General features: G+C 41.5%; 1 protein-coding gene across 1 annotated transcript; it reads right to left on the reverse strand.

The window, feature by feature from the left end:
* Positions 1-1,483: 1,483 nt before the first annotated feature.
* On the reverse strand, positions 1,484-22,200 carry HELLS (helicase, lymphoid specific). The gene is made up of 22 exons (XM_075258126.1): positions 22,108-22,200; positions 19,108-19,226; positions 17,260-17,382; positions 16,405-16,464; positions 14,693-14,729; positions 12,939-12,994; positions 12,799-12,840; positions 12,491-12,715; positions 11,909-12,091; positions 10,580-10,723; positions 10,279-10,475; positions 9,501-9,597; positions 9,070-9,231; positions 8,038-8,189; positions 7,811-7,949; positions 6,556-6,639; positions 6,302-6,421; positions 5,676-5,792; positions 4,634-4,793; positions 3,583-3,679; positions 3,107-3,183; positions 1,484-2,036 (listed from the first exon to the last, which is right to left on the reverse strand). Exons 1-22 carry the CDS (start codon positions 22,142-22,144, stop codon positions 1,954-1,956), a joined length of 2,511 nt encoding a protein of 836 aa, XP_075114227.1. The 5' UTR covers positions 22,145-22,200; the 3' UTR covers positions 1,484-1,953.
* Positions 22,201-24,365: the final 2,165 nt, after the last annotated feature.

Raw genomic sequence — 24,365 nt, forward strand, 5'->3', positions numbered from 1 at the left:
TTAGCTTCAACACTTCATTATTCCACATGTCTTCACCAGCTTTTTCCAATACTATCAGCTGCCTCAATTTGCTTATCAAGCATGACCCTATATATTCTCCATACAAACCTCATGGCCACATCATCTTTTTTCCCCCCCTGACGAAGCCACGGTAGTGGCGAAACCCGTGTCTGGGCGCGTTCATGTACATGGAGGTCTACTTATAGGTAAATGTAACCCTGCATGATCTTAATTCTATTTATGTGTATATACTCTATGTAAACCACGTTTAAACTAATGAAGTGCTGTTCAGACGCAGATATACCATGACATCTGAGATTATATATATATTATATATATGTAACATGAGTTATACCTACAGCCTTTGATGCAGTATTACAACTTAACCTCCATGTATTATATGGTTTGTACTATCCCCTGTACATTTATTAATGTGTTAAATTTAATAAAGTACAACATTTTTTCACAATTTGAGATGTTTATGGCAGTTCGCCTGATTCAGGCACAGTAGAAATAGCCTGGCATAGCTGCAGCTTCGGGACCCTGTGGGCGGCCGCCATCTTCCTCACTGTGTCCCTGGTGAATCAGCACGCCCACATTCAGCCCCCAACCTATGGTGCCGCAGCCCTGGCTCTATAGCCCGCCAACAGCCTGCCATGCACCAATAGGAGGAGCGTGGACAGATCAGCGCTGGCAGAATGCCAGCTTCTACAGCCGAGGCGGAGGGGTCTTTGGAGGGTGACTGTGGCGATTTGGGGTGAGTGACCCACATTTAAAAGTAGCCTATTCGCTTTTTGTGGGAAATATGTAGGGGTGTAGGGGTGGGTGTGTGTGTGAGAAATTTCACCCAAATCCGTTCGGCTGTGATTGAGGAACAAACATCCAAACACACAAACATTCACCTTTATAATATTAATAGGATTTTGTCCCAGTAGGGGAGCTGACTACTATTGCATTGTAATACTAATGCAAAACTAATTACTCGAGTAAATAAGTTTTCCCCGTTTTTTTGTGGTAAAATTAATGGGAGAAGGGGCTTATACTCAAGTATATACGGTAAGCCATTATCACCTGGGGCCTAAAAGGTATGGCTTACCTTGCACAGGTAAAGAACAGTGTAGTACCACACTATACCACAGAGGTGCTACCAGATGTGCAGTATGCCAGTAAAATGCCCATACCAGTCATCTGGATCATCAAACCATTACACCCACCACAGAGTGTATGTGATATTGTATGATTGTATGTTCAATGTGGTTTCGCGTTACAGTGAAAATTCATGACACTTGTCTTCAGACAAATTCTGCCTTGCAATGTCCATTAAAATAAATGGGAAAGTAGAAAATTTTCTCTTCATTTATTTTTTTTTAAGCAAAAACAGCTACAAAAATAAAAACAAAACAAACCTCAGTGTGAACCTACTCATGGTCAGCAGATAGAGTATGCATAAAACGGTTTATTATACAAGTTTTATTTGTTACCAACGTTCAAAATAAAGACAGACCGAAAAAAAAAAAAAAAAAAAAAAAGATTAAAAGTATCCTTCCATAGGAAGTTTCATAAGGGCAATAAAAGTGCATTAACAGCAACTCCAACCTGAACTTTCGCACAACTTTTGATTCCCTGGTACTGCGAGTGTGTGATTAATAAATTATGGCCCCTTTTTGGGGCATCCTTTCTTTTCCTCGTTTATCTATTTAGCTCTGAGGTTTACAAAAGAGACCCCATACCTAAAGAAAGCAGGATACAGCCCAATGGAGGACCCAGAGAAAGAAAGCAGCCCAGGATTTCAAAGAAAGGGGTATGGAATGTATCAGAGACAAACACTTCCAGAAGGATCCAAAGTTGTTCTAAAGTTTAGTTTCATGTTAAGAGTGAAAAGTGAACATTAACATATTAACTCTTTACATCTAAGAAATACTTAAACTGCAATAGGAAACAATCAATCAAGAATCACTCAGTTTCTTCAGAGTCTTCCACAACTGAAAATACTCCCTTCTTCTCTTTATGTGATGTATTATTTTTCTTCATTTGTGCTGGAGAAGCAAACCAGAAATAATAGTCATCAAGGTGTCCTGCTTTTTTTGGTTAAAGATTCAAACACATTTAAACTGTCATGTTTTCCAAGGTGTGAATTGATCCATTGCATCCAGGAGACATTTATACAACTTACACCAAACCACAGCAAAAATGTATTAAACCCTCAAATTGTGATAAAATCCTGTCAGGAGCAACATCTGCAAGGAGTTTGTATGTTCTCCCCCTGTTTGCGTGGATTTCCTCCCTTTCTACAAAGACATATGGATAGGGGAAAAAAAAATAATGTACATTGTGATCCTCATATGGGGCTCACAATCTACAAAGGAAGAAAAAAAAAATAAAATAAAAAAATGAAATGCAAAACAACTAAGGACTCATGCACTGCGAAAAGCGACCATTTTTACACACTAATGTCAATAGGGTTAGTCACACAACCATTATTTTTCAGCCATTTCCATTTGTTTATAGGCATAAGTCTACAAGGGATCCATTGTAGATAGATGCAAAATTGCTATAAAATATGTACTCAAGTCATTTCTCTATCCCCCCCCCCACTGTTGACTTACTTATATCAGACCCCTTGCTGCTCCTATTCCAAAAATTAAACAGGCCCTCCCTGACATATAGGTACCCGATGCTCAGCTAATCACATTGTGAGTAAATTCAAAAGACCAGGAAGTAGAGAGACTAGTAAGTGAAAACAGTAAAGCAGAAACTGGCGAGCAAAAACATACTGCCATTTTAAAGAGAAACGTTGCCAGTATGTGCCCGAGTGCCAGAGATATCAATGCCGTTAGTAGAGAGATTTTGGTGCTGAAACTGTCAGAAGGGCTGGCCTTGCAGTCTAGTGTCTTCCATAACTGACAGCACTAACATCTCCGCACATCCGAACAAATACCTGCAAAGTCGACAGCAAGCCGAATTCAGTGCCCGGTCAGTTTTCTAGTGGTATATAATACTGCCCATCTGAGGACATGAAATATGAACTTTAATCCATTCTGAGCTAGTATTAGAGTTTTCCGCTGGACAACCTCTTTAGCTTTATTCTGGTTTATTATAAACTTACCAATAAGGTCACTTCTGTCCAGCAGCAGCTCTAGGTCTTTATCACTAATGACTTTTCCATTTGACCCCTTCACTTCTCTGAAAAAACAAAACAGGGAACAGATTCTACATTGTCTGTCCAACACCAGGTCATTGTACAGTAGGTTAATATTTTCAGCAATGTAGATCAATATTTGAAATACAATACCAAGGTCAAGACGGATATGTGAATATATCTTAATGGTATAGGCATGTGGCAGATTTGTCGCATGTTTTGCGTCCACTCCATTCACAGAAGCAGAACAGAATCAGTTGCAAAAGTTTATGCAACCAATGTGTTGAGTGTTCAGGCAATGGGGACTGCCAGAAAAGTTGCTGGTTGTTCATTGAACCCATGTATTTGGTAACAGTACATTCAAATAAAAAGAATTAAATAAAACAAAAAGTAGTTCTTGGTACTCAGAATGATCTAGGACTATGGAATCTATTGATGCCTACCTTTGATAATCTCGGGAGCGAAGCAATTCTAGCAACTCCTTAGGATCCAGATAGCTTCTAGACTGATTCAACCCAGTTTGTCCACCTTTGAATTTATCTAAAAAAAAATTGGGGAGGGGGAGTGGTTAAAAAAATAAAAATATTAAAGGAACTCTTGACCTAAAACAGGATGCCAGCAAATGCAAGTCCATGAAGATGGAAGATTCATTCATCCCTATACAGTAGTAATGGATTTTGCATTCAAATGTAGGTGAGGTGAGTAAAACTGTTCATTATGTTCTCTCACCTCCCCTGGGGCTCTGATTATTATACTCGGGGGTCTGAAAGGGTCCGCGGCCTATAGTATAAGGTGACGCGGGGGGGGGGTTCGGAAGTGAGCAGGCCCGGGGACAAAAACATTAAGTTCTCATACTTACCGACCTCGCGTGACTGCTCCTGCGTCTCAGCGTAGGTGGCGTGAAGACGTCATCGACATACACTGGGTGTGGGCCTGAGCTAACATGGCCACGTCACCCAGCGTGTGTTATAGCCAGGGGAGGGGCCCAGGACTGGAGCGGAGGCCTGCTGCATCGAGTCAATACGGTCGAGGCAATTACTGTATTGACTCGAGTGGTAATTTCACTGGTCCGCAGTAAAAGACATCTGTGGGAGGCCGCTGGAACAGCGCTGCTGCAAATAGGTGGTCGGTGAGGCAGCGCCGTCTCCAGGGCAGAGAAGATGCTCTGGAAACATTTGGGGCGGTCCTGGAGGCAGCGCTGCCTCACTACTCACCTATCGCTGCTCCAGCAGCCTCCCACAGATGTCTTTCACTGCGGACCAGTCGTGTCATTTTCAATTACTGCACTGACGCGAGTATGAGCCGAGGTGCACTTTTTCAGCACAAAAACTGTGCTGAAAAACTCTGCTTATACTCGAGTATATACGGTAACTAAAATCATGAGTTTTTGATTTTAGGTGCACAAAAAAAAACAAAAAAAAAACCCACTATATCAATGATGGGCTAATCCGTGCCAAATTCCTTTTGTCGCAACAAAGAGCATTAAATACGTACTTCTGTGAATGACCAGCTTTTCTAGTTTCCTTTTCGCAGCAGCTCTTTCCACAATTTTTTGATCAATAGTATTGGCTGTCACTAGACGGTAGACAACGACCGGCCGTGTTTGACCAATTCGGTGACATCTGTCCTGAGCCTGCAAGTCTGCTTGTGGATTCTAGAAATAACAGAAAGATAAAGAGAGTAAAACATTTATGAAGTATATGCAAACAAATAGTAACATCTTGTAATCACACTAAAGTAAAAGCATGTTAAATTCACATGCTAAATGTAGGATGGCTCAATTTTTGGAGCTGCTGGAAGCTGTTTGATATTGCTACATTTATATACAGACAAATGCATCTCAACACTGTGGCCACTGGAAGGCTGTGAACTGCAGGATCAGTCAGACTAAAGCTGGACAGACAGATATACATTTATGTAGCCTTTCGGCAAATCAATCTCAATTTTGCAAGATCTGCCAAGAGTCTGATGTCTGTGGCGGTCAAACACAAGATTAACAAATGCTACCAATAAGCTATATCTGCCAATTAGTCTTTAGTAGGGTTGTAGAATTGGTAGGCCAAACCACCACTCCTCCATAAATGACTGGTCAGGAGGAAGCCATAATGCTCCTCTAATTCATAAAAAGTAAAATGTATGTATATATATATATATATATATATATATATATATATATATATATATATATATATAATCTCTAACTATTGAATTCCTATGAAAAATAAATGTGACAAGCATACATCATTTAAATTGTTAAAAGAATCCTTTCATTTCAAAGCTGGGAGTTGGTAACTTTCTCCAAACTTCACAGTCGGTGATATGAGGCACAATGAGACTAGATGACTGCTGGTAAGAATGAATGACTCACGGCATTGTTCCACTTTGAGAAGCTTCATGCTGAGCAAGGGGTTGTACCGTAGAGGACATCTTACATGACTTGTATAGATAAATTACAGAGTAAAGTCTCCATTTCTATTTGAAGTCAGTAAACTGCAGTGTGCACAGATCTGGCATCTTTCTAAAACTGAATATTTACCCAGTCACTGTCATAAATTATAACCGTATCTGCAGCTGTCAAGTTGACTCCCAAGCCTCCTGCACGTGTGCTAACCAGGAAAATGAAGACTTCAGGGTCTGTGTTAAATTCTCTCATCTGCAAAACAAGAACATTAAAGAATCAAGCTACCATGTTCAATATCAAGAAGCTGAATAGGTCATAAACCTATCTCCCTAACTAAGGGTGCAGTCACACTAAGGATACGCAGAGCTTATTCTGAACATAAAACACGTTCAGAATCCGTGCGTACAAAGCAGATCCCATTCATTTCAATGGGAGCCGGCATATGAGTGCTCCCCATTGAAAGGAATGGGCTGTTTGTCTCGATCAGGCAAAAACGGCTGAACGGATTCAAATGAAATTTGGCACAGATAGTTTGTAACCTTGTAACCTCGATTATAACAACAAGCTCATATGTCTTCCCAGCTAGCTGCTGAAACAATCACGGGCACAGCGCGAGGAATGAGTTCAGCAGCAGGCCAGCTTGACAGCTGCTGAAACGCCGGAGGATCATCAATGCCAACACCACAAGTTCAGCAGCAGGACAGCTTAGGGATATGGAAAGAGGGATATGAGAAAACCCCTTTAAGGACACCAAGTCTTACATTTTCCTCTCTTTGTGTAAAGGACATTGATCCATCCAACCTGCAGAACTTAAACTTTCTATAGTAGCAGTAGTCCATTATTATATCCAACATCATGGTCATCTGCGAGAAAATCAAGATCTAAAAAAGAAAAGACAAAAAACCCGATAAGAGTCAAAGTTTATAAGAGGAGTCGTCTACATACACACAAATACTAATGTCATTTGAGGCACAGATTTACATGTAATACATTTTGAAAGGGTATATTTTAGTACCTTGTGTCCCCTTTTCTTCATCTCTGGCAGCATACGATCAAGGACTAAAAACTTTCCTGAGCTATTTATCAGTTCTTGATCTACCTGAGGTACAAAACAAGACATGATATTTTTTAAAACACAAAATTTAAAAGGAGGTAAAATAAGGTTAAACATTTAAGTCTTAAACCACTGCCCACTTACACGTTTTGTAGAATTCCTAGTAAATCTAAGGAAGGTATTATAGATGCCAGAAGGGACATTTCCAAGATGAAAGAAAAATACTGATCAGTTAAGTCAATAAGGTAACAACTAATTTGGGTGACGTCTACAGCTGTCCCCTGGTTTTGCACGGTCATTGCCCTTTGCACTGCAATACGGCTATAGTGCAGGCACAGCAATAAAATATTGCTCTAATGCTCGTGCAGTACACTATTGAGGCGGTTGCCCACAGGAAGGAAAGTACAACAGATGAATCGTAGAATTCCACAAACTTTGATGTGGCAATCAAGACCAAGGAGGTGGGTGAGGGAATTTAAAAACAAAACAAAAACCCCCACACAACATCCCAACATGCTACTTGCAGTCTCTGGCTCTAATGCAGTCTGTGGCTCAGCACTCATAGTACCTCTCTGCCTTTGTCAGCACTAGTCAAGACTTCACGGTGGAGCAGGGAGCTCCAAGAATGTATTCAACTCTGCTTTCTGGAGATGCAAATAGAACTGAATAGTGACCTACCAAAAGGGAACAGCACTTGATAAGTCTCTGTTCCAAGCTGGTACCGCTGCAAAGTGCACCATTTGCCCTATGGTTATAGCAGGACTGTTGGCGACATTATGCAGGGTTTACTAACAGCATGAGGGGCACTTGCCAGGTCTGAACACCCCCAGACTATGGGGTCAATTCTCATACATTGCTATTGGCTTAATACATACACATAAAAAGAGTCGACAGACATGCAACATCAGATATTAAGAAATGGTGCACACACAACTATTGTTAGATCGGTTATGTCAGATTCTCCTCCCTTCTCACATTTGCTTGCTGAATATTATTAATAGATTAAAAAGGACCCACTACCAGCAGAAAAAGGATTAATTAGGATCAACCATTGGTGAGGGCACTGCTGGCATATTTTACATAGAGTTAAAAGCATCAAAAATGCTACAGCTTCTCTCATTTAACCTCATGGGCAATAGGAAGATCATATACAAAGTCAAAAATAAGCCATTTAATGAATAGATCTACAAAAGTCATCTTAAACATAAAATCTTACTTTAAACTCTTGAGTAAAAGCATCAAGAGGATATTCAATCAGATAAGGGTGGTTACAGCACTTCCGCAACAGCATCACAATGTTCTTCATTTTGAGGTTTATCTCTGCATCCACTGGCATGGCCACATCTATTGCATGTCTGTGAGTGTAGAACACAAGTCATCTATTTCAGAAGTGGTAAAATGAACCCAAATGCAGAAGCTGTCCAAGTTTCCACAGAAGCATACCTTTCTTTTTCTATTTCTTCTTGTGGTTGTTGCAGCATTTTACTAATAAGATGATCAATCTCGTTTTGCATGTCATCTTCATTGTAATTTACCACTTTACGACTTTTCCTTCTTCCTCTTCCTTTGGAATCCACAATTAAGTTTTCTGGGGGCTAAATACAATATTCACATCAGAACAGGCATACATAGCATACCTTTACATGTCTGCCCAATACTTACTATTTTTCTTAAAAATATCCACAATATCGGTTGTCCTTTTTAACACAAAATTGGTTCAGAACTTTTTGATATAGAACAAAATTTCTTGTAGACTTATTTACGTGTTAGCTAGCTCCAACTCCACTAGAGGGCGCTCACTACATGTTCATACAGTGTTCAATTAAGCCATTAGAAAAGTTAAATCGATACTTGACAACTTACTGGAAGTGACTACTACAAGTTAAAAGCCATTTTCTTTACAGCCAAAAAATATTTGTGAACAATTAACATGCAATGCTTTATTTTGGGTACGTAGCCCTTACAAAAACAATTATAAAACCGCTTGTGCAATGTAGTTAATTATTCTATAAAACAGGGTAGTGGTATTGACTCCTGTATTAGAGATTCAAACAATAAACCATTTCCTTCCTTGCCTAGTCTGTCTACAAACAGACCTACATCCAGGTAAGTATATAGAGAAATGCAGAGGAGGATAGCTTGACAGGCTGGTCAGCTCGTCTCCTCCCTACTTTGTCAAAACCCTGTTAAAATTGTCGGCAGGAACCAAAAATAGGGGCAATCTATGGCACTGGGACAGCACAAACGATAGCCTAATATTATGCACCCATGTTCCATTAGCCTTATTCAGATTTATAGCTAGAGGTAAAGTCTATAGGTTTACAGACACCTGTTCATTGTGTAGTGTCAAAATGACAGCGATCACTTAATATCTACAAAGGCTCTGCATTACTGCACAGCATAATATGGGTACAACAAACATGTGCCCTTGCTCCTACACAAAAGAAAAAGTGACAGCCATGTAGCTGTAAATACCTTATCCTTCCCCAGCATTTTCTCAATGGTCCTGTTAACTATGGCTGTGTAGAAAGTTTCTTGCTTCTTTGTTAGTGGAGCATACACTATAACCTCTCGCTTCGGGGGAACCTCTAGTGCTACATCACTCTTCAGTCTTCTCAACAGAAAAGGTGTAAGAATCTATTTTATAAAAAAAAAATTGAGTGACAGATTAGGATTAGAGATGAGCGAGTACTATTCGAAACTCCCTTTTCAAGTAGCGCGCAACCATAGGAATGAATGGATGCAGTCAGCGTGCCGGCCGCTTCCATTCATTCCTATGGGTGCGTGCTATTCGAAACGGCCGTTTTGAATAGTACTCGCTCATCTCTAATTATGATGTCTTTAAATTTCATGTAAAAGTTTTCAATTGTGTGTAGCTTCTTGTGAATAAAATGGACATTTTTTACCTGATGCAACATATGTAAAATGTTCTGTTCCCTTTCCTTGGCCACAAGGTCTTCAGCATTCTGTGATATGCCAGCAATATCAAACCAGGACTCAAAGCTAAGGTACAAGAAAATAAAGTTTAATATAACAGCAGAAAATGGATACCTTAAGCAGAACTATCAGAGTGCATGGTCATGGTGTGCGAGCGGATACTGCATTGTGAGCATGCACACTTTACACAACTATTATATTGTACTCTTCCTAATCATGCTAGTACCTCCTGGTAAGTCATTTCAGTACTACTTTGTAAAACTGTATCCCTGTATACCAGCTGTGTGACCTCACTCACTTGGTGCCAGAGACATACACTAGTCACTGTCCAACTTGGAATTGGTTTTATATATTAAAACAAAACACCACAGCATTGCTTTAGGGTTCAAAGTCTGTCAGGCAAATGGGCCAAACACAGAAACGTTTGAAGGGCTGCATTCTTTCCAGACACTATACAATAAAAATTTGTTAAAAGAACCCCAACATTGGCCCAAGCACAATTTAATCCCCCACCACCACCACCAGGGGATTACTGACTGATCTTTATTCAGTGGAAGTAAAAAAAAAAAAAAAAATTAATGGCAGCAAGCAGAAATCTAGAAAACCATGAGGAATTAATACATGAATATTGGAAAATAGCACATTATACAAATATTTTATGAAACTGGGCAAGCCTTTTAACCAGAGTTGCTTTTTTTTTTTTTTTTTTTTTTTTTTTTTTTTTTTTTTAAATTAAAAAACATTTACCTTCTGAGATCATCAAACACATCCGGCAACAGAAAATTCAGGAGAGACCACAGTTCTGCCAAATTGTTCTGCAGAGGTGTCCCAGTGAGGAGCAGCTTGTTATCTGACCTAAACTGCTTCAATTCCCTAATGAGGCGACAGTTCATATTTTTGATCCTATGCCCTTCATCCAAAATCATGTACTTCCAGGATCGATACTGTAAAAGGATTAGGGGAGGGGGTTGAATGAATAAGTAAAATCCACAATCAGAATGCTCAACTTCAGCAATAACATTTGAGAACAAAATGCAGGTTAATGTACCTGTAAAATTTGTCGATCATTCATTGACATCTCAAAAGAAGTAATTACAACAGGATAAACTTGAAGAGTTCCTTCACGTTTGTTTATTTTCTTTGCCAATTCACGGCGCTCAGGTGGAGTGCCATGGTAGAGAAGTACAGGAATCTGTAAGATAATTAAAACCATTAGTACTAGCAGAATAATACCATATGAAACACCTACACAATTTCACATAGCTGTAATCTGGCCAAATATACAGCCCATGTCTCATCCAAACTTCCCTGCCTGACTGTGGCTCTTGTGAATTAAGCTTACAAAATACAAACTTCTGCTGTAAGGTCAGTAGTTGGGCCAAGAAATTCAGCCAACTCCAGGGCTATACTTCTCAACCTGAATAGTCATGAGAAAGGGCCTTAAAGAGGAGAGGACCTTTCATGTCCTCATGTATATGCGGTTTTATATATCGCTAGAAAGCAGTCAATGCGCTGTGAGGAACACTGAGGAGCCCAGCCATGACACTGAGCTATACGAGGAACACCCTTCTGACAGTGGCGCGAGATTGGTGCAGAAAATCTCTAGGCCTGGGGCACATAATGGGAAAGCTGTCAGTGCGCTGTTGACCTTCTGGTGATGAGAGACCACGTTACTGCACTTGTGCAGGTCTCCTCAGACAGCAGAGAAGATTCAGGACCTTCTACTTACTTAGTGGGGCAGAAAAAGAGCACAAAATAAAGACAGAACATTCATCCAACATAGCACATTTGCAGTTACATACTTGCCTGGTTTCAACAGCGCCAGAAGCCACAAGACTCATGTGACACAGAGACAATTTAGTGGCTGGTAAGGAATTGACTAGATTCACCTCTGCAATCACGTGAACCTCATGGCGTCCAGCACTGCAAGTCCTAGCATGCAACAGAAACGAGACCAGGACTGGACAAAGAAGCGATTGGGAGAAAAAAGTACACTACTCCTCTCCCCCCCCTGCTTTATCCACCCGAGTGCCCCAAAGTTTTCTCCAAATCCTGGGCAACCCTTTTATCTATACAAAAACAAATATCCTTTGTCTGCATCGGTCAGTCATGCAATGTGATAGAGTATTTTCCATCTGTATCAGTCTACACACAATGTACTGTTAAGCATAAGGCAGATGTACCCTCCCTCGTTTAACTTCCATCTAAAAACAAGATGGCAGCAAACTACCTTTGTGCTTTTACCATTACAGTGAATCTGCTCCATCAGGATCAGTCATTCTGAAAGTTTTCCAAACTATTGTTCTCATCATTCATTGGCTTGACTTTGCATTTAAATGAAGGCAGCATGAACTCAACATTGAAGTTTTTTTTTTACCTCAGGACAAAACCGTTTAAATTCTGACATCCAGTTTGGTAGAGTAGATAAAGGGCCACAAACGAAGAAAGGCCCAGGGACTCCTCTTTCAATCATCATGGCTATGGTGGCAATACACTGGACCGTCTTTCCTAAACCCATTTCATCAGCCAATATGCCGTTGATACCATTCTCCCATAGCATCTGAGAATAAGAAATACAATATTAAATTATCAAAACAGATACCTAGTATAACTTCACATTAAACACAAAGAATTAGCAATGTAATGTATTAGAGCTTATAACATCAAATGGGAGGGTCCCTCCATCCATTAGTCAGAGAAGCTGCATCTGCAATTTGTACCAGAGGAAGCCCTGGGTAGGATTGAAGAGTTGTGCCATTCTGTTAAACATGTTACTTTTGTAAGAAGACTTGCATCTTCTGACTGACTACTCTTAGCAGTGCCTGTCACCATCCAAGGATGACTTCTCATTTTTTTCTTTTTTTAAATACTCAGGATAGCATGCATGTTGAAATATAGTTATTGCAAAGATCCTGTTTCCTAGTTAAGATAGCTTACAAACTACAAAAGATAGCATTACCCTCAGCCACTCCATGCCTTCTATTTGGTACCAGCGCATCACACCACCAGTAAAGAGCTTTGGCTGTTGGTAAGGAACAGATTGACCATCCACTTTCCTCACGGGGTCAAGAAGATGCTTAGCACTCTGTCTCACAGCTTGAGAAAGTCTATCTTTAATAACAGAGTTGGAGTCTTCATTTCTCTCAATGTCTTCAGCAGTTAAATTGCTGGAAGCAACGTCATCCTGTGCAGGAGAAATAAACTGGTAAATAGAACTGAAGAATAAAGAAGGAATCTTAATAGTTACTGCATTGGATGGATACATGCCTTAGAGTCTTGCTTGCATTTTTTGGATGCAGACATGATGTCCTACAGAAACAAAAAACACTGTTATAATCACTACAAGATATGCATATTTTACTGCAACTGGTATTAATACATTTATTTAAAACACAAAAAGGGCTTACTTCTTTGGACATAACATCTGAAATGCTGTACATATCATCCCGTTGTCGTTTTTTCGCTGTGCAGAAAAAAAAATAAAGGAAAAAAAAAAGTTAAAATACACATACGCAATGCATATAGACCCATTTTACGAAAATGTGAGAGTTTAGGATATTACTAGGGCAGATACTTTTAGGTTAGGACATTTAACACTCCCCAGCTGTAAGACATCAGCATTAATGCCAATTGAACACTCCACAGGGTCACATCTATTAACTTAAAGGGGTATTCCCACCTCACATACTCATCAGTCTTTACTGCTGTAAAATCTTCTTTCTTCCTGGTTTCTTGCATCATTTGGTGGGCGGGGTTTCACATGCAACCTGCCGTTTAGCTCCGCCCCCAAATTCGCATGTAGCTCCGCCCACCCATATTGGACTATGAAGTACAGGCAGCAGCAACTGCATTCTGTGTTACATACAGAGACTGCCTGTCTCTGCCATAATGAACACAATTGAATTAGCTAGCCTGATAACTGTGGTCACAAAGAATTGAATAAAGTAAGATAGTGGACAAACAAAGCAGTTTTGCTGAAGCAATGTATTTAGGAAAAGTCTTACATCCGCATTAACAAGCAGTATAGATAGGATCCTTGTGATGAGACAACCCCTTTAAATCTTTACATAAAGAGGTTGTGCAAACTTTTAAAGGGATCCTATCATTGGATACCCTTTTTTCCCCTCACTAACACATAGGAATAGCATTAAGAAAGGCTAATAATTTCCGCACCACCGTTCGGTAGGAATCCGGGTTTTCTTCGGTATGCAAATCAGTTCTCTTGCAGCACTGGGGGCGGGACCAAGCTCCCAAACAGCACTGGGGGTGCCCCAATGCTGTGTCTCCAGCGACAACTCTATCTTCTTCTGGAACGCCCTCTCCCAGTGTCTTCTTCCGTCCTGGATCTCAATCTTCTAGGGGGCCGAGCCGACTACGCATGCCAGTGGCCACCAAAAAAAATAGCTGCTTACTCAGTAAGCTGTGTAAGCAGTCACATGAAAATGGCCGCATACACAGCTTACTGAGTAAGCAGCTATTTTTTTTGTGGCCACTGGCATGCACAATCGTCTTGACCCAAGGCCTAGAAGATTTAAATCCAGGACGGAAGAAGATACAGGAAGAGGGTGTTCCAGAAGAAGATAGAAGCGACACTGGAGATTTCTCTTGCAGCATTGGGGACACCCCCAGTGCTGTTTGAACGCTGGGGCCTGCCCCTAGTGCTGCGAAAGAACTGATTTGCATACCGAAGAAAACCCAGTTTTCTACTGAATGGCAGCACGGAGAAGACATCTAAAGGCAGGAGAAGAACAGCCTGTCTATCCAATGATAGGTTCCCTTTAAAGTCAAGCCCTAACTATGATCAGTGGCAGTCTAAGCACTAGGACTTCACTGATCATAACAATGGGGGCGTAGTAACCTTGTCAGTGTAAAGACCAGGTTAAAGCAGATTAATTCCCATTCACTTGAAGGGAGTCAAGCTGCTGTGACTACTATCACAGAGAATGCTTCAGCCTGCTTGATTCTCTGTGCATCAGCTCATGAGAACAGCTACAAGATCACCATGTTCTGATATGGTTTACCTATACTTTGCATACATAAATATTGTAGCTCAGAAAACTCTTAAATGTGTGACTTAAAATGAAACCCACATTACATGGGATTGGTCCTCAAGGGGTAGAATGATGCAAATAACATTATTTAAAAGAAACTTTAAACTCACCTGTTTTGCCAGTTTTAGCAGAAGATTTCTTATTTCCCTGTAAAAAAAAAATTAGTATACATTTTTACAACGGTTTGACTTAGTTTCCAAGGTACAGCTTGAGCAAATGCACAGAGGAAATTAAAGTCCCTGCACAACCCCTTAAGGTCACTAACTCAAGTTCCCAACAAATCTCTCAGATAATGCAACCTTGATGTGTATTTAGCCAGCACCAAGAGAACTAGCCTGGAAACATAAGTCAGGACAGGTTCCAAATCCTTTAGGAGTCTAAAGGGGAATGGAAAGAAACTACCAGATTTCAGGGACTGAGCATCCCACCACAAGCCCCAAGTGGATTCAAACTTTGTCTTTTCATTTACACCCCTCTGTCCCATTTAATATGCTTTTATGCCATGAAATTCAGTCACAGTTGGGAAACAGACTGTAACCAGCACTATATTCTCTTCTGCTTGACATAAGATGTGTTTGTTGGCTAAACAGCTCCAATATCTAATTTGTCCTCAAGAGGTAGTATCTTGGTTCATAAACGTACGTTGATTCAACCTGATAAAGCTTATATAAATTGTAACAAACTCTAGAACCAAGCACATCAATACAGTCCAGCAGATTACTTCACGTGACCCAATGGTGTTATCCTGTGAACAGACCCCTCCCTTGCCAAGAGGCCATTGTTTTTGTATGCAAATGAGTTCGTTAGAGCAACAAAGGCATCACATTGCTCCATAGCGGTAAGCAGTAACAGTCTACTTGCTCCTAAGAGCTAACTTTCAAAACCGCCAAACACACAATCTTTCCGACTCGCAAGGGAAAACACCATTTGATACAGGTGATCTGAACCCATCTATCTAAAGGGCTCAGTTGATATGCTGGGATCTGGGAGACAGAATTTTTTTTTTTTTTTTTTTTTTTTTTTTTTTTAGGGGGAACAGTCTTCATTCAGGTCCGTTGACCCCATGATCTTATAGGACCAAAACAATGGATCGAAAAGCCAAAAGAATGACAGATATAGATTTATGCAGATGGAGGGTGCTCTATGTACATTCACTGTGATGTTAAAAACTTTCTATTTCCGTCTTATTTATTGTGGGTACGCCATCTAAATCTATCATTCTGTTGGCTTTTCAGTCAATTGTTCGGATCCTATAACAGATCTGAACATACATACGTAAATGATGGCATTGGTAACTTAGCAAAAGGGTTTGTTCACACAAGTTTGAATCCAGTGTACAATTTTCCATGGCAGAAGTCAAACCGATCTTTGGATTTGTGCCACAAACTTGCAATTTACACTGTCTGATCAGCACAAGGACTAGCTCTATGGTTTTTCAATGAGCTCGCCTCAAAGTTAGTTACAAGGAACTTCTTCTCACAGCAGTTATTTTCTCCCCATGACACCATCAAAAATCCACCATATGGAAGATATAATGCAAATAAACAAGGTTGCAGAAATCCTATGCACATGCATTAAATATGGAATTTGATGCTGAATACAGAACAATGAGAGTCTTGTTCGACAGGTCTGTTTTAATAACTACTTGTAACAAAACATGCCCCAAAATTGTCTTGATAAGAAATGCAAAACTGCACTCTTACTGCAATGTCTGAGCAGGAACAAAAAAAGGTAAGGAACCATAAATAAGTAAAAAAAAAAAAAAAAAAATTTCACTAGCATTTCTAGTTTAACTCTGTAAACCAATCGTATGTCTATGTACCTTTTCCGTTTCATTTAGTTTCTGACTCTTTTTTTCAAGCTTTTCCTTTCTCCTCATCTCCTAAGTAAACACACAAATGGAGAAAGTTAATTTGTCAGTAACTGAATTACTGCAGCTAATGCACACAATATACACAACACAGCAATGTATTCAACTGTCCCAGGGACACAGAGCAGATATGACAGATCACATCTCCTTCAAGCAGAAATATATACAGCAATATAGTTAAGCATTTAGGAACCATTCATGTTTTTCACTGTCAAAAATGGCGCAAAATGCTGGCCTAATCTGCACAAGGTCCAATACAAACTGCGTGAATACTATTACTTATAGTGGAAGACCTTTGATGGTAAATGAGTACAACTAGTTTAGGGTCAGAAGCAGTACCAAGTTTCCCTAAGGAGACTACTGCCTCTTCAGGCCACAATGTGTTGTACAGGGTCTTAAATACCATACATGCCCTGCTAAGGAATCTCTTTTCCCCCTTGCATATTCTTTTCCCAGAATCTTCACGAGAATACGTTCTCCTTTTCTCTACAAGAACACATTTGCATATTCTTTTTAACTAGTCTTATCACCACTGTTACCAGGCTGCATTGAAGTAAAAAAACCTAGCAATTTTTGCTGAAGTCCAACAGAAATTTAATTTGCTTTTTTAGCCCTGACTTAAGTGTTATATTAATGCAATCCCAGTGTATTCTGTATTCTTTTAACCACGCTCCCCCATCCAGTACTGCTTCTCAATGCGGAAGTCAAGCAGTATAATGCAGATATCAGCAAGACAAACAGCAACTATGTTGTAGGATATAGTTTTGTTTTTGTTTTTTTCTGGCAGGTGTAACATAAGTGCTATACCTCTTGTTGCTGCTGTTCCATTTTCGTTAAGAGGAACTTAGAATAAATGTTACTTTTCTCAAGCAAGTGCTGAAGTCGTTTAAACCGCATTTCATTGGAATCTCTTTCCCAAGACATACGAGCCTGTTAAAGGGAAAAAAAACCAAAACAAAAAAAAAAAACACACACATTATAAACATTTGTGGGAAACACAGAATGACTTCTACACATAAAGATCCTGTTTGAAGAGATTTTCCAGGACTTTTTAATTGATGACCAAAGGTCATTTAACGAAGGTTCTTGGGGCACACATGACCCCCAGTGGACTAGTCGTTTGAACTGTAACATCACATTCAGTGGTCACACGGCCTAATAACAACGTGGGCACAGTCAAGTGAATGGGCTGAGCTGTGCTTGGAGAGTACTGAAGAGGCTACAGTGCTCTTCCCTACTGTCGAGGGTCTGACCTGTAATGAGCTATCCTATGAAAAGATCATCAATTAGAAAAGCCTGGAAAACCCTGTTAAGCTAAGGCCTCACAGCAATAAAGAGTTGTGGGAAAAACCACGGTGAGAACACATCACAGTTCTTCCCACAGCACTTTAAAGGGGCTCTATCACTGGGAAAAGTCATTTATAACTAATCACATCCTTGCATAGCCTTTAGAAAGTCTATTCCACAACTACCTTTAGTATATAGATTGCCTCAGTGGTTTCTGAATACGTCAGTTTTTATTCATATGCTAATTAGACTGTTGCATGATACATCGTGCACTCCTCTCCTGTTGTTTCCTATGGGAGGCTGCTGCTGCTGCTGACTCAGCTTCCTGTATGCCTCACACACAGGAGATAATAGCAGAGAGGAGGCTGCTGGGAACGTCCTGTACTGGCTGAAAGCTCATTAGCATATTAATAAAAACAGACTTATTCAGAAACCACTGAGGCAATCTACATACTAAGGTAGGTGTGAAGTAGCATTTCTAAAGCCTATGCAAGCATGTGTTTAGATAAAAATGACTTTTCCCAGTGATAGAGCACCTTTAAACAAAGTTCACAGAGTTTTCCCCCGTGGACTTTGTTACAATTTGTGACAAACATATGTCATCTTATGAGGACTTTACCGATGTCACAGGATATAATCATGTACAGTTTTGCTTAAAAACTGGCAATTTGAAGCAGCTATCCAGTCATAATTTTGTCAGCCTCCTAAAAATACACAGACCTTCTTTTAGTCCATGATCCAATCGTAACCATCTATGGCACTGCTATGGAAATGAATGTAGCGATGCACACGCTGCCCTACCACCACTCCATTCAGTATTGGGGGAGACGAAAGTCTAATTGGTCAGACCCAAACTGTTCTGCAAGTTACCCGATTTAAAGGGGCTCTAGGAAAAGTCACTTTTAACTAATCACTTCCTTGCATAGGCTTTAGAAAGGCTATTCCACATCTATCTTTAGTACATAAATTGCCTCAGTGGTTTTTGAATAAGGCTAAGGCCCCACAGGCTGTAATCCCAGCGCTTTCAACAGAAAGTTTGCAGAGTTTTCCTCCGCGGACTTTGTTACAATTATATCTATGGGAAAGCCGCCGGCGTTTTCGTAGATATAATTGACATCCTGCGATTTGCAAAGCCGCAACGGCTTTGTAAATCGCAACGTGTCTGCACTGCGGTTTTTTTCCGCAAAGTGGGCAAGGGATTTTAGTTTTTATTTATATGCTAATTAGACTTGGTGCACGATACATCATGCGTACATTGATATGTGCTGGAAACTACTTCTGGTTCAAATGGTGCCGAAGTAAAAGTGATCCTACTAACGTTCTTTAAATCAAGCAAATTTGCCCAAAGACTCACTAAACATCATATACCTTTTCCAACATTTTTTGCTCCTCTGCTTCGCCTGCCTTCTCAAGTTTTTCTTCTTCTTTTATCATATCTGCTGTTATTACTCCATCAAGAGAGGAATCCATCTTGGACTCTGGAGAAACTAAGGAAATTTACACAATTCATTAATTGTTCTTCTAAATATTTCAAAAAGACATTGCAAACCAGTCACAGAATGGCTTCAGACATCCCCTTTTTACCTCCAAGGATACACCAAGACGGGAGGGAACCTTTGGATTTTCTGATGTGGAATTTCAGGTGGAAGTGTAGAGTTTACTTTAGTAGCCAAGGGGGATAAGATTACAACAAATCATTCCCACATTCTGCATAAACCAGCGGTTCTCAACCTGTGGGTCGCGACCCCGGCGGGGGTCGAACGACCAAAACACAGGGGTCGCCTAAAGCCTGTGTGTGAGCATGATAGAGGGGTTCAGGCTGTGTGTGAGCATGATGGGGGGTTCAGGCTGTGTGTGAGCATAATGGGGGGGTTCAGGCTGTGTGTGAGCATAATGGGGGGTTCAGGCTGTGTGTGAGCATAATAGGGGGGTTCAGGCTGTGTGTGAGCATAATAGTGGGGTTCAGGCTGTGTGTGAGCATAATAGTGGGGTTCAGGCTGCGTGTGAGCATGATAGGGGGGGGTTCAGGCTGTGTGAGAGCATGATAGGGGGGGGGTTCAGGCTGTGTGAGAGCATGATAGGGGGGGGGGGGTTCAGGCTGTGTGAGAGCATGATAGGGGGGGGTTCAGGCTGTGTGAGCGCATGATAGGGGGGGGTTCAGGCTGTGTGAGCGCATGATAGGGGGGGGGTTCAGGCTGTGTGTGAGCAAGGGGGCGGGGGGGTTCAGCAGATTTTGTGGAAGAGAGCTTTTGTGATTAATCACTATGTTTAAATTATGTTTGATTTGTAGCAATGAGAATACATAATACATATCAGGTATTTACATTCCGAATCATAACTGTAGCAAAACTAAGGCCCGTTCACACTGGCACAGAGGGGGCAGATTATGGTGAGAAATGCAAGTCATAATCCGCCCCCTCACAATGGAGGTCTATTTAGACCGCCAGGCTTGTTTTTTTGCGTGAGCGGCATGATGCCGCTCACGCAAAAAAAAAAAAGCGGGCTGCCCTTCAGGCGGATTCCACGGCCCATTAATTTGAGCCGACTCCGGGGGGGGGGGGGGGGGGGGGGGGGCGCCGTGACAGTCGTGGCAAGCGTTTTGACCCGAGAGTGACGCGGCTCCCCCGTTTTTTCTATGGGTTGGTGGTACAACACAGCCAACACCCGCCTCATATGGCAAGGAGTCGTCTCCAGAGTCCGTGCCATAATGTTCAAGCGCGAATCCACTGACTACATTTATGGGTATATAATTATTGTATATGTATATTGTGCTACATTATTATATTACCACCTTAATGAGTTGCATGCAAGAGACTGAGGAAAATCACATGCATGGTGTACACCCTGTAAAGGAGATATAGCAGTAGTAATAGTGAAGGACTCTATCATGTACACAAGTATGTTCATGTTTAGTTAGGCTTTGGTGAGCACTGAGCTAAGAACAAAAGTAGCACACTTCCAAGTGACAGCTTGCTTGTGCACCCCAAAGATTCTTAGTGGGAGAATTGCATAGTGTTTACTGTGATGTGCGTGTGACAGGCAGCCCCTGAAGGCCTTTCTGAGATATACGCTACTGGTCTCACAGAGTTGAATGTAAATGGACTGTCCAAGTAAAGTACCGCTAACAAGACCTTTTATACACTGTATATAATATACAGTAACCATTGCATTTGTGTTCCCAGTAAAGACTATTCTGAACATCAAGCAACCATCTCACCCAAACTCAATGGCACATAATGCTGGTAAATTGGGCACCCTCATCCTTTCTACATAACTGTTTTAGGGGTTAGCAGATATTTTTCTGCAAACCCCAATTCAGTTGAATAGGACAGTAACTGTAATTTCTGCAACAAATTGTAAGATAAAAGCCGGCTGACAGACACCTGACACGTCTGGCTCTGCTGACAGCAGTTTTTGGGTCCAGTCACTTTTAATGGTATGACTAGCACAGCATGCAGCACTGGTCATATAGTCATAATGATGAACAGGAGTGGGGTGTTATTTGGATCGGTCATAGGTCAGAACCAGCAGATTGCAGGGATTAAAGGTACAGGTGTGAGCAGATCCCTGGAGAAAAGACCATTCAGACACTGAGGGTAGAGAACATTGATGTTTCTATGGTAAATGATATATTACATTATGTAAGTAGTAACAAAGAGACACGTGCTGCTTTATGTAAGTGTGGAGGATTGCTTCAGGGCAGGGATTTCCAAGTTATAGATGGCTGCATGTCAAGGCGAAATATATATGTAATCTGCCAATGTGACCTGTGATTGGGCACATGATCCTATGCACTTCCCACAGTGCCCAACACCAGAGGGCCGGGGGGGTGGGAGAGAATAAAAGTTTACATAACTTATTTACACCTCCCGATTTTCTCCATTTAACCCCTACAATATTACTGTCAGAATTAGCAAGAGAACTCCCCAAAACTGGTCATTTTCAGGGTCTCCATTGCACACAAAACAGGGTTCCTGAGCTACATCAGCACAAAAACAACAAAATAACAAAAGATCCCAAATTGCAACATGTAACCACAACAAAGAAAATACACTGGGAAACTGTGAGGTATACAATGTGGTGCCAACACACCTAAATCAGTTCTGCAGCATGTGAATACACTCCTACCTAGACCTCCAGTTACTGAATGCAACAGAAAAGCAAATCAGCACAAAGCCAGAAAGATAGAGCCCTGAGGTAAAATACATTCATCTGAAGTCTTACTGCTACAGGTTACAGCACATAATAGAGATGTACAGCTGCACATTTGTGGGGTCACTACAGGCTTGTCCAGTAAGAAATAAACACTGCACCCCAAACTAACACCGCAGCTAAACCGTCAGAGATTAAAGAAGTCTGAACAGTTACCGGGCCGTTCACCAGAAGACAGCTCTTCCACAGGCATGCTGCTAGTATGGCGGGAAACCTTGTCAGTCAACACTGGCGCCAAATTCCGCCGGTCGGCTGCTATAATGCGACCTACAAGCGCCGCCCACAAAGTTCGGGTAACAAATTAAAAATATCGCGAGATGTGTGAGGAAAACAACGCGAGCCGAGAGGAGGGCGGAGTTAGAGGTCTGCTGGCGGCATTTGATTGGTGGACAGCAACTGGGGGCGGGTAATGAGCGCATTAAAATTACCAGATAGAAGGAAGAAAAAAGCGCGGGAACTAGATTGTAGTGAGGGCTGAGGGGGCAGGCGTGAGGAGGAAAGCCATGTTGGTTATATAATATATATTATCTAACTTTATTGTCACCACTGGGCAGCAACGGCCAGTCAGAAGCCTACTCCTGTTGTTCACGTCAAAGAGCTGATTCGTTCGTGAGCAACCTATCACTACCATTCACTAACGTCAGTGAAGGAATCACAAAGTGACCTGCAATCTTGGTTACATGACAGGAGTTGTGGACAGAATCGCTGTAGAGTTCTAGCAGAGACCATTCACACAGAGGAAAATGGTGTGTTATTTGGTGCTGAATTTTCTGCACTGAAAAAAAAACCCTCTCATTGATTTCAATGGGGTCCACTAGCGGAATTTTCCGCTAGCAGAAAATTTTCCTCCGTGTGAAAGATCCTGATTATGTGTTGCTGCAGTTTCTTTGACTGCCCCATTCATTTATGTGGGGTTTTCCAAAATCATGGCTATGCCAAAGGAACAATCCCATTGACATGTATGCAAAGCTGTGACTTGTCTCTAATCGGTGGGACTATTAAAGAATTATCCTATAAAGGGGCTCTATCTGCAAAATTATTCTGTATGAGCCCCACATAAGCGCGAATAGCCTTTAAAGAGGCTATTTAGGCACTGCTAATGCTATTTCAAACCTAAACCCACCCCCCGTTTTACCTGTCCTGGCTCTTCCACACCTTCATCTTTTCTTCCGGAATGAAGAAGTTCACTCGCAGTACACTCACGTACTTCTAAGGGGTACTTAGAATTACAACAAAAATGGCGCGTGCACAGTAGCACTCCGGAGAGAGCGTTACTGCGCACGCGCGGGATTTGAACACAACCCCTCGGAAGAACAGAAGATCAAGGTGGGGAAGAGCCAGGACAGGAGGACGTCGCTGGAAGAAGAGGAAGACGTGACAGCAAGATGATGTCGAGTAGAGATGAGCGAGTACGGTTCGGATCAGCCGATTCGAACAGCACGCTCGCATAGAAATGAATGGATGTAGCCGGCACGCAGGGGGTTAAGCAGCCGGCCACCGTCAAAGGGGAAGTAACAGGGGCATCCATTCATTTCTATGGAGCGTGCTGTTCGGATCGGCTGATCCGAACAGTACTCGCTCATCTCTAATGTCGGGCAGTGCATCACCGCCCATCGTGCATGATAAGTATAATTTGCATATAGGGTTTTATTTTAAAGGGGCTCTATCAGCAAAATCATGCTGATAGAGCCCCACATATGTGTGAATAGCCTTTAAAAAGGCTATTCAGGCACCGTAAAAGTTATATTAAACTACCCCCCCCCCCGTTTTAAAATAAAACCCTAAAAAAGAATGTTATCTACTTACGCACCATGCACTGTGGGCGGGCATTCAGGGTGCGCCGTCTTCTTCATCTACGCCTCTTCTTCCTCCGACGTCCTCCGGTCCCGTCCTCTGGCGCTCGCGAGCGGACACTGATATAAAAAAATGGCCTGGGCGCCTGTGCAGTACCCGTAGTAGAAGCCGCATGCTACTGCGCAAGCGCCCAGGCCATTTTTTTATATCAGTGTCCGCTTGCGTGCGTCGGAGGAGGACGGGACCGGAGAAAGAAGAGGCTGGGATGAAGATGAAGACACACCCAGAATGCCCGCCCAGCATGCACGATCCGTAAGTAGATAACATTCTTTTTTAGGGTTTTATTTTAAAGTGGGGGGGTAGTTTAATATAACTTTTACGGTGCCTGAATAGCCTTTTTAAAGGCTATTCACACATATGTGGGGCTCATACAGCATCATTTTGATGATAGAGCCCCTTTAAAGTTTGCAGCACAGACATTTTTGGCTCCTCACTTTTCCAGACACCTGACCCATGTTATCCTCACCTATATAAAGTCCTCATCCTGCTATGACACCCAATTATAAATATGTAGTACGAAAATTCCCTGTAAATGAATAATGCCCCTGTGTGCCCCTTCA

Source organism: Leptodactylus fuscus, chromosome 10, assembly GCF_031893055.1.
Source record: "Leptodactylus fuscus isolate aLepFus1 chromosome 10, aLepFus1.hap2, whole genome shotgun sequence".
Taxonomy (NCBI): domain Eukaryota; kingdom Metazoa; phylum Chordata; class Amphibia; order Anura; family Leptodactylidae; genus Leptodactylus; species Leptodactylus fuscus.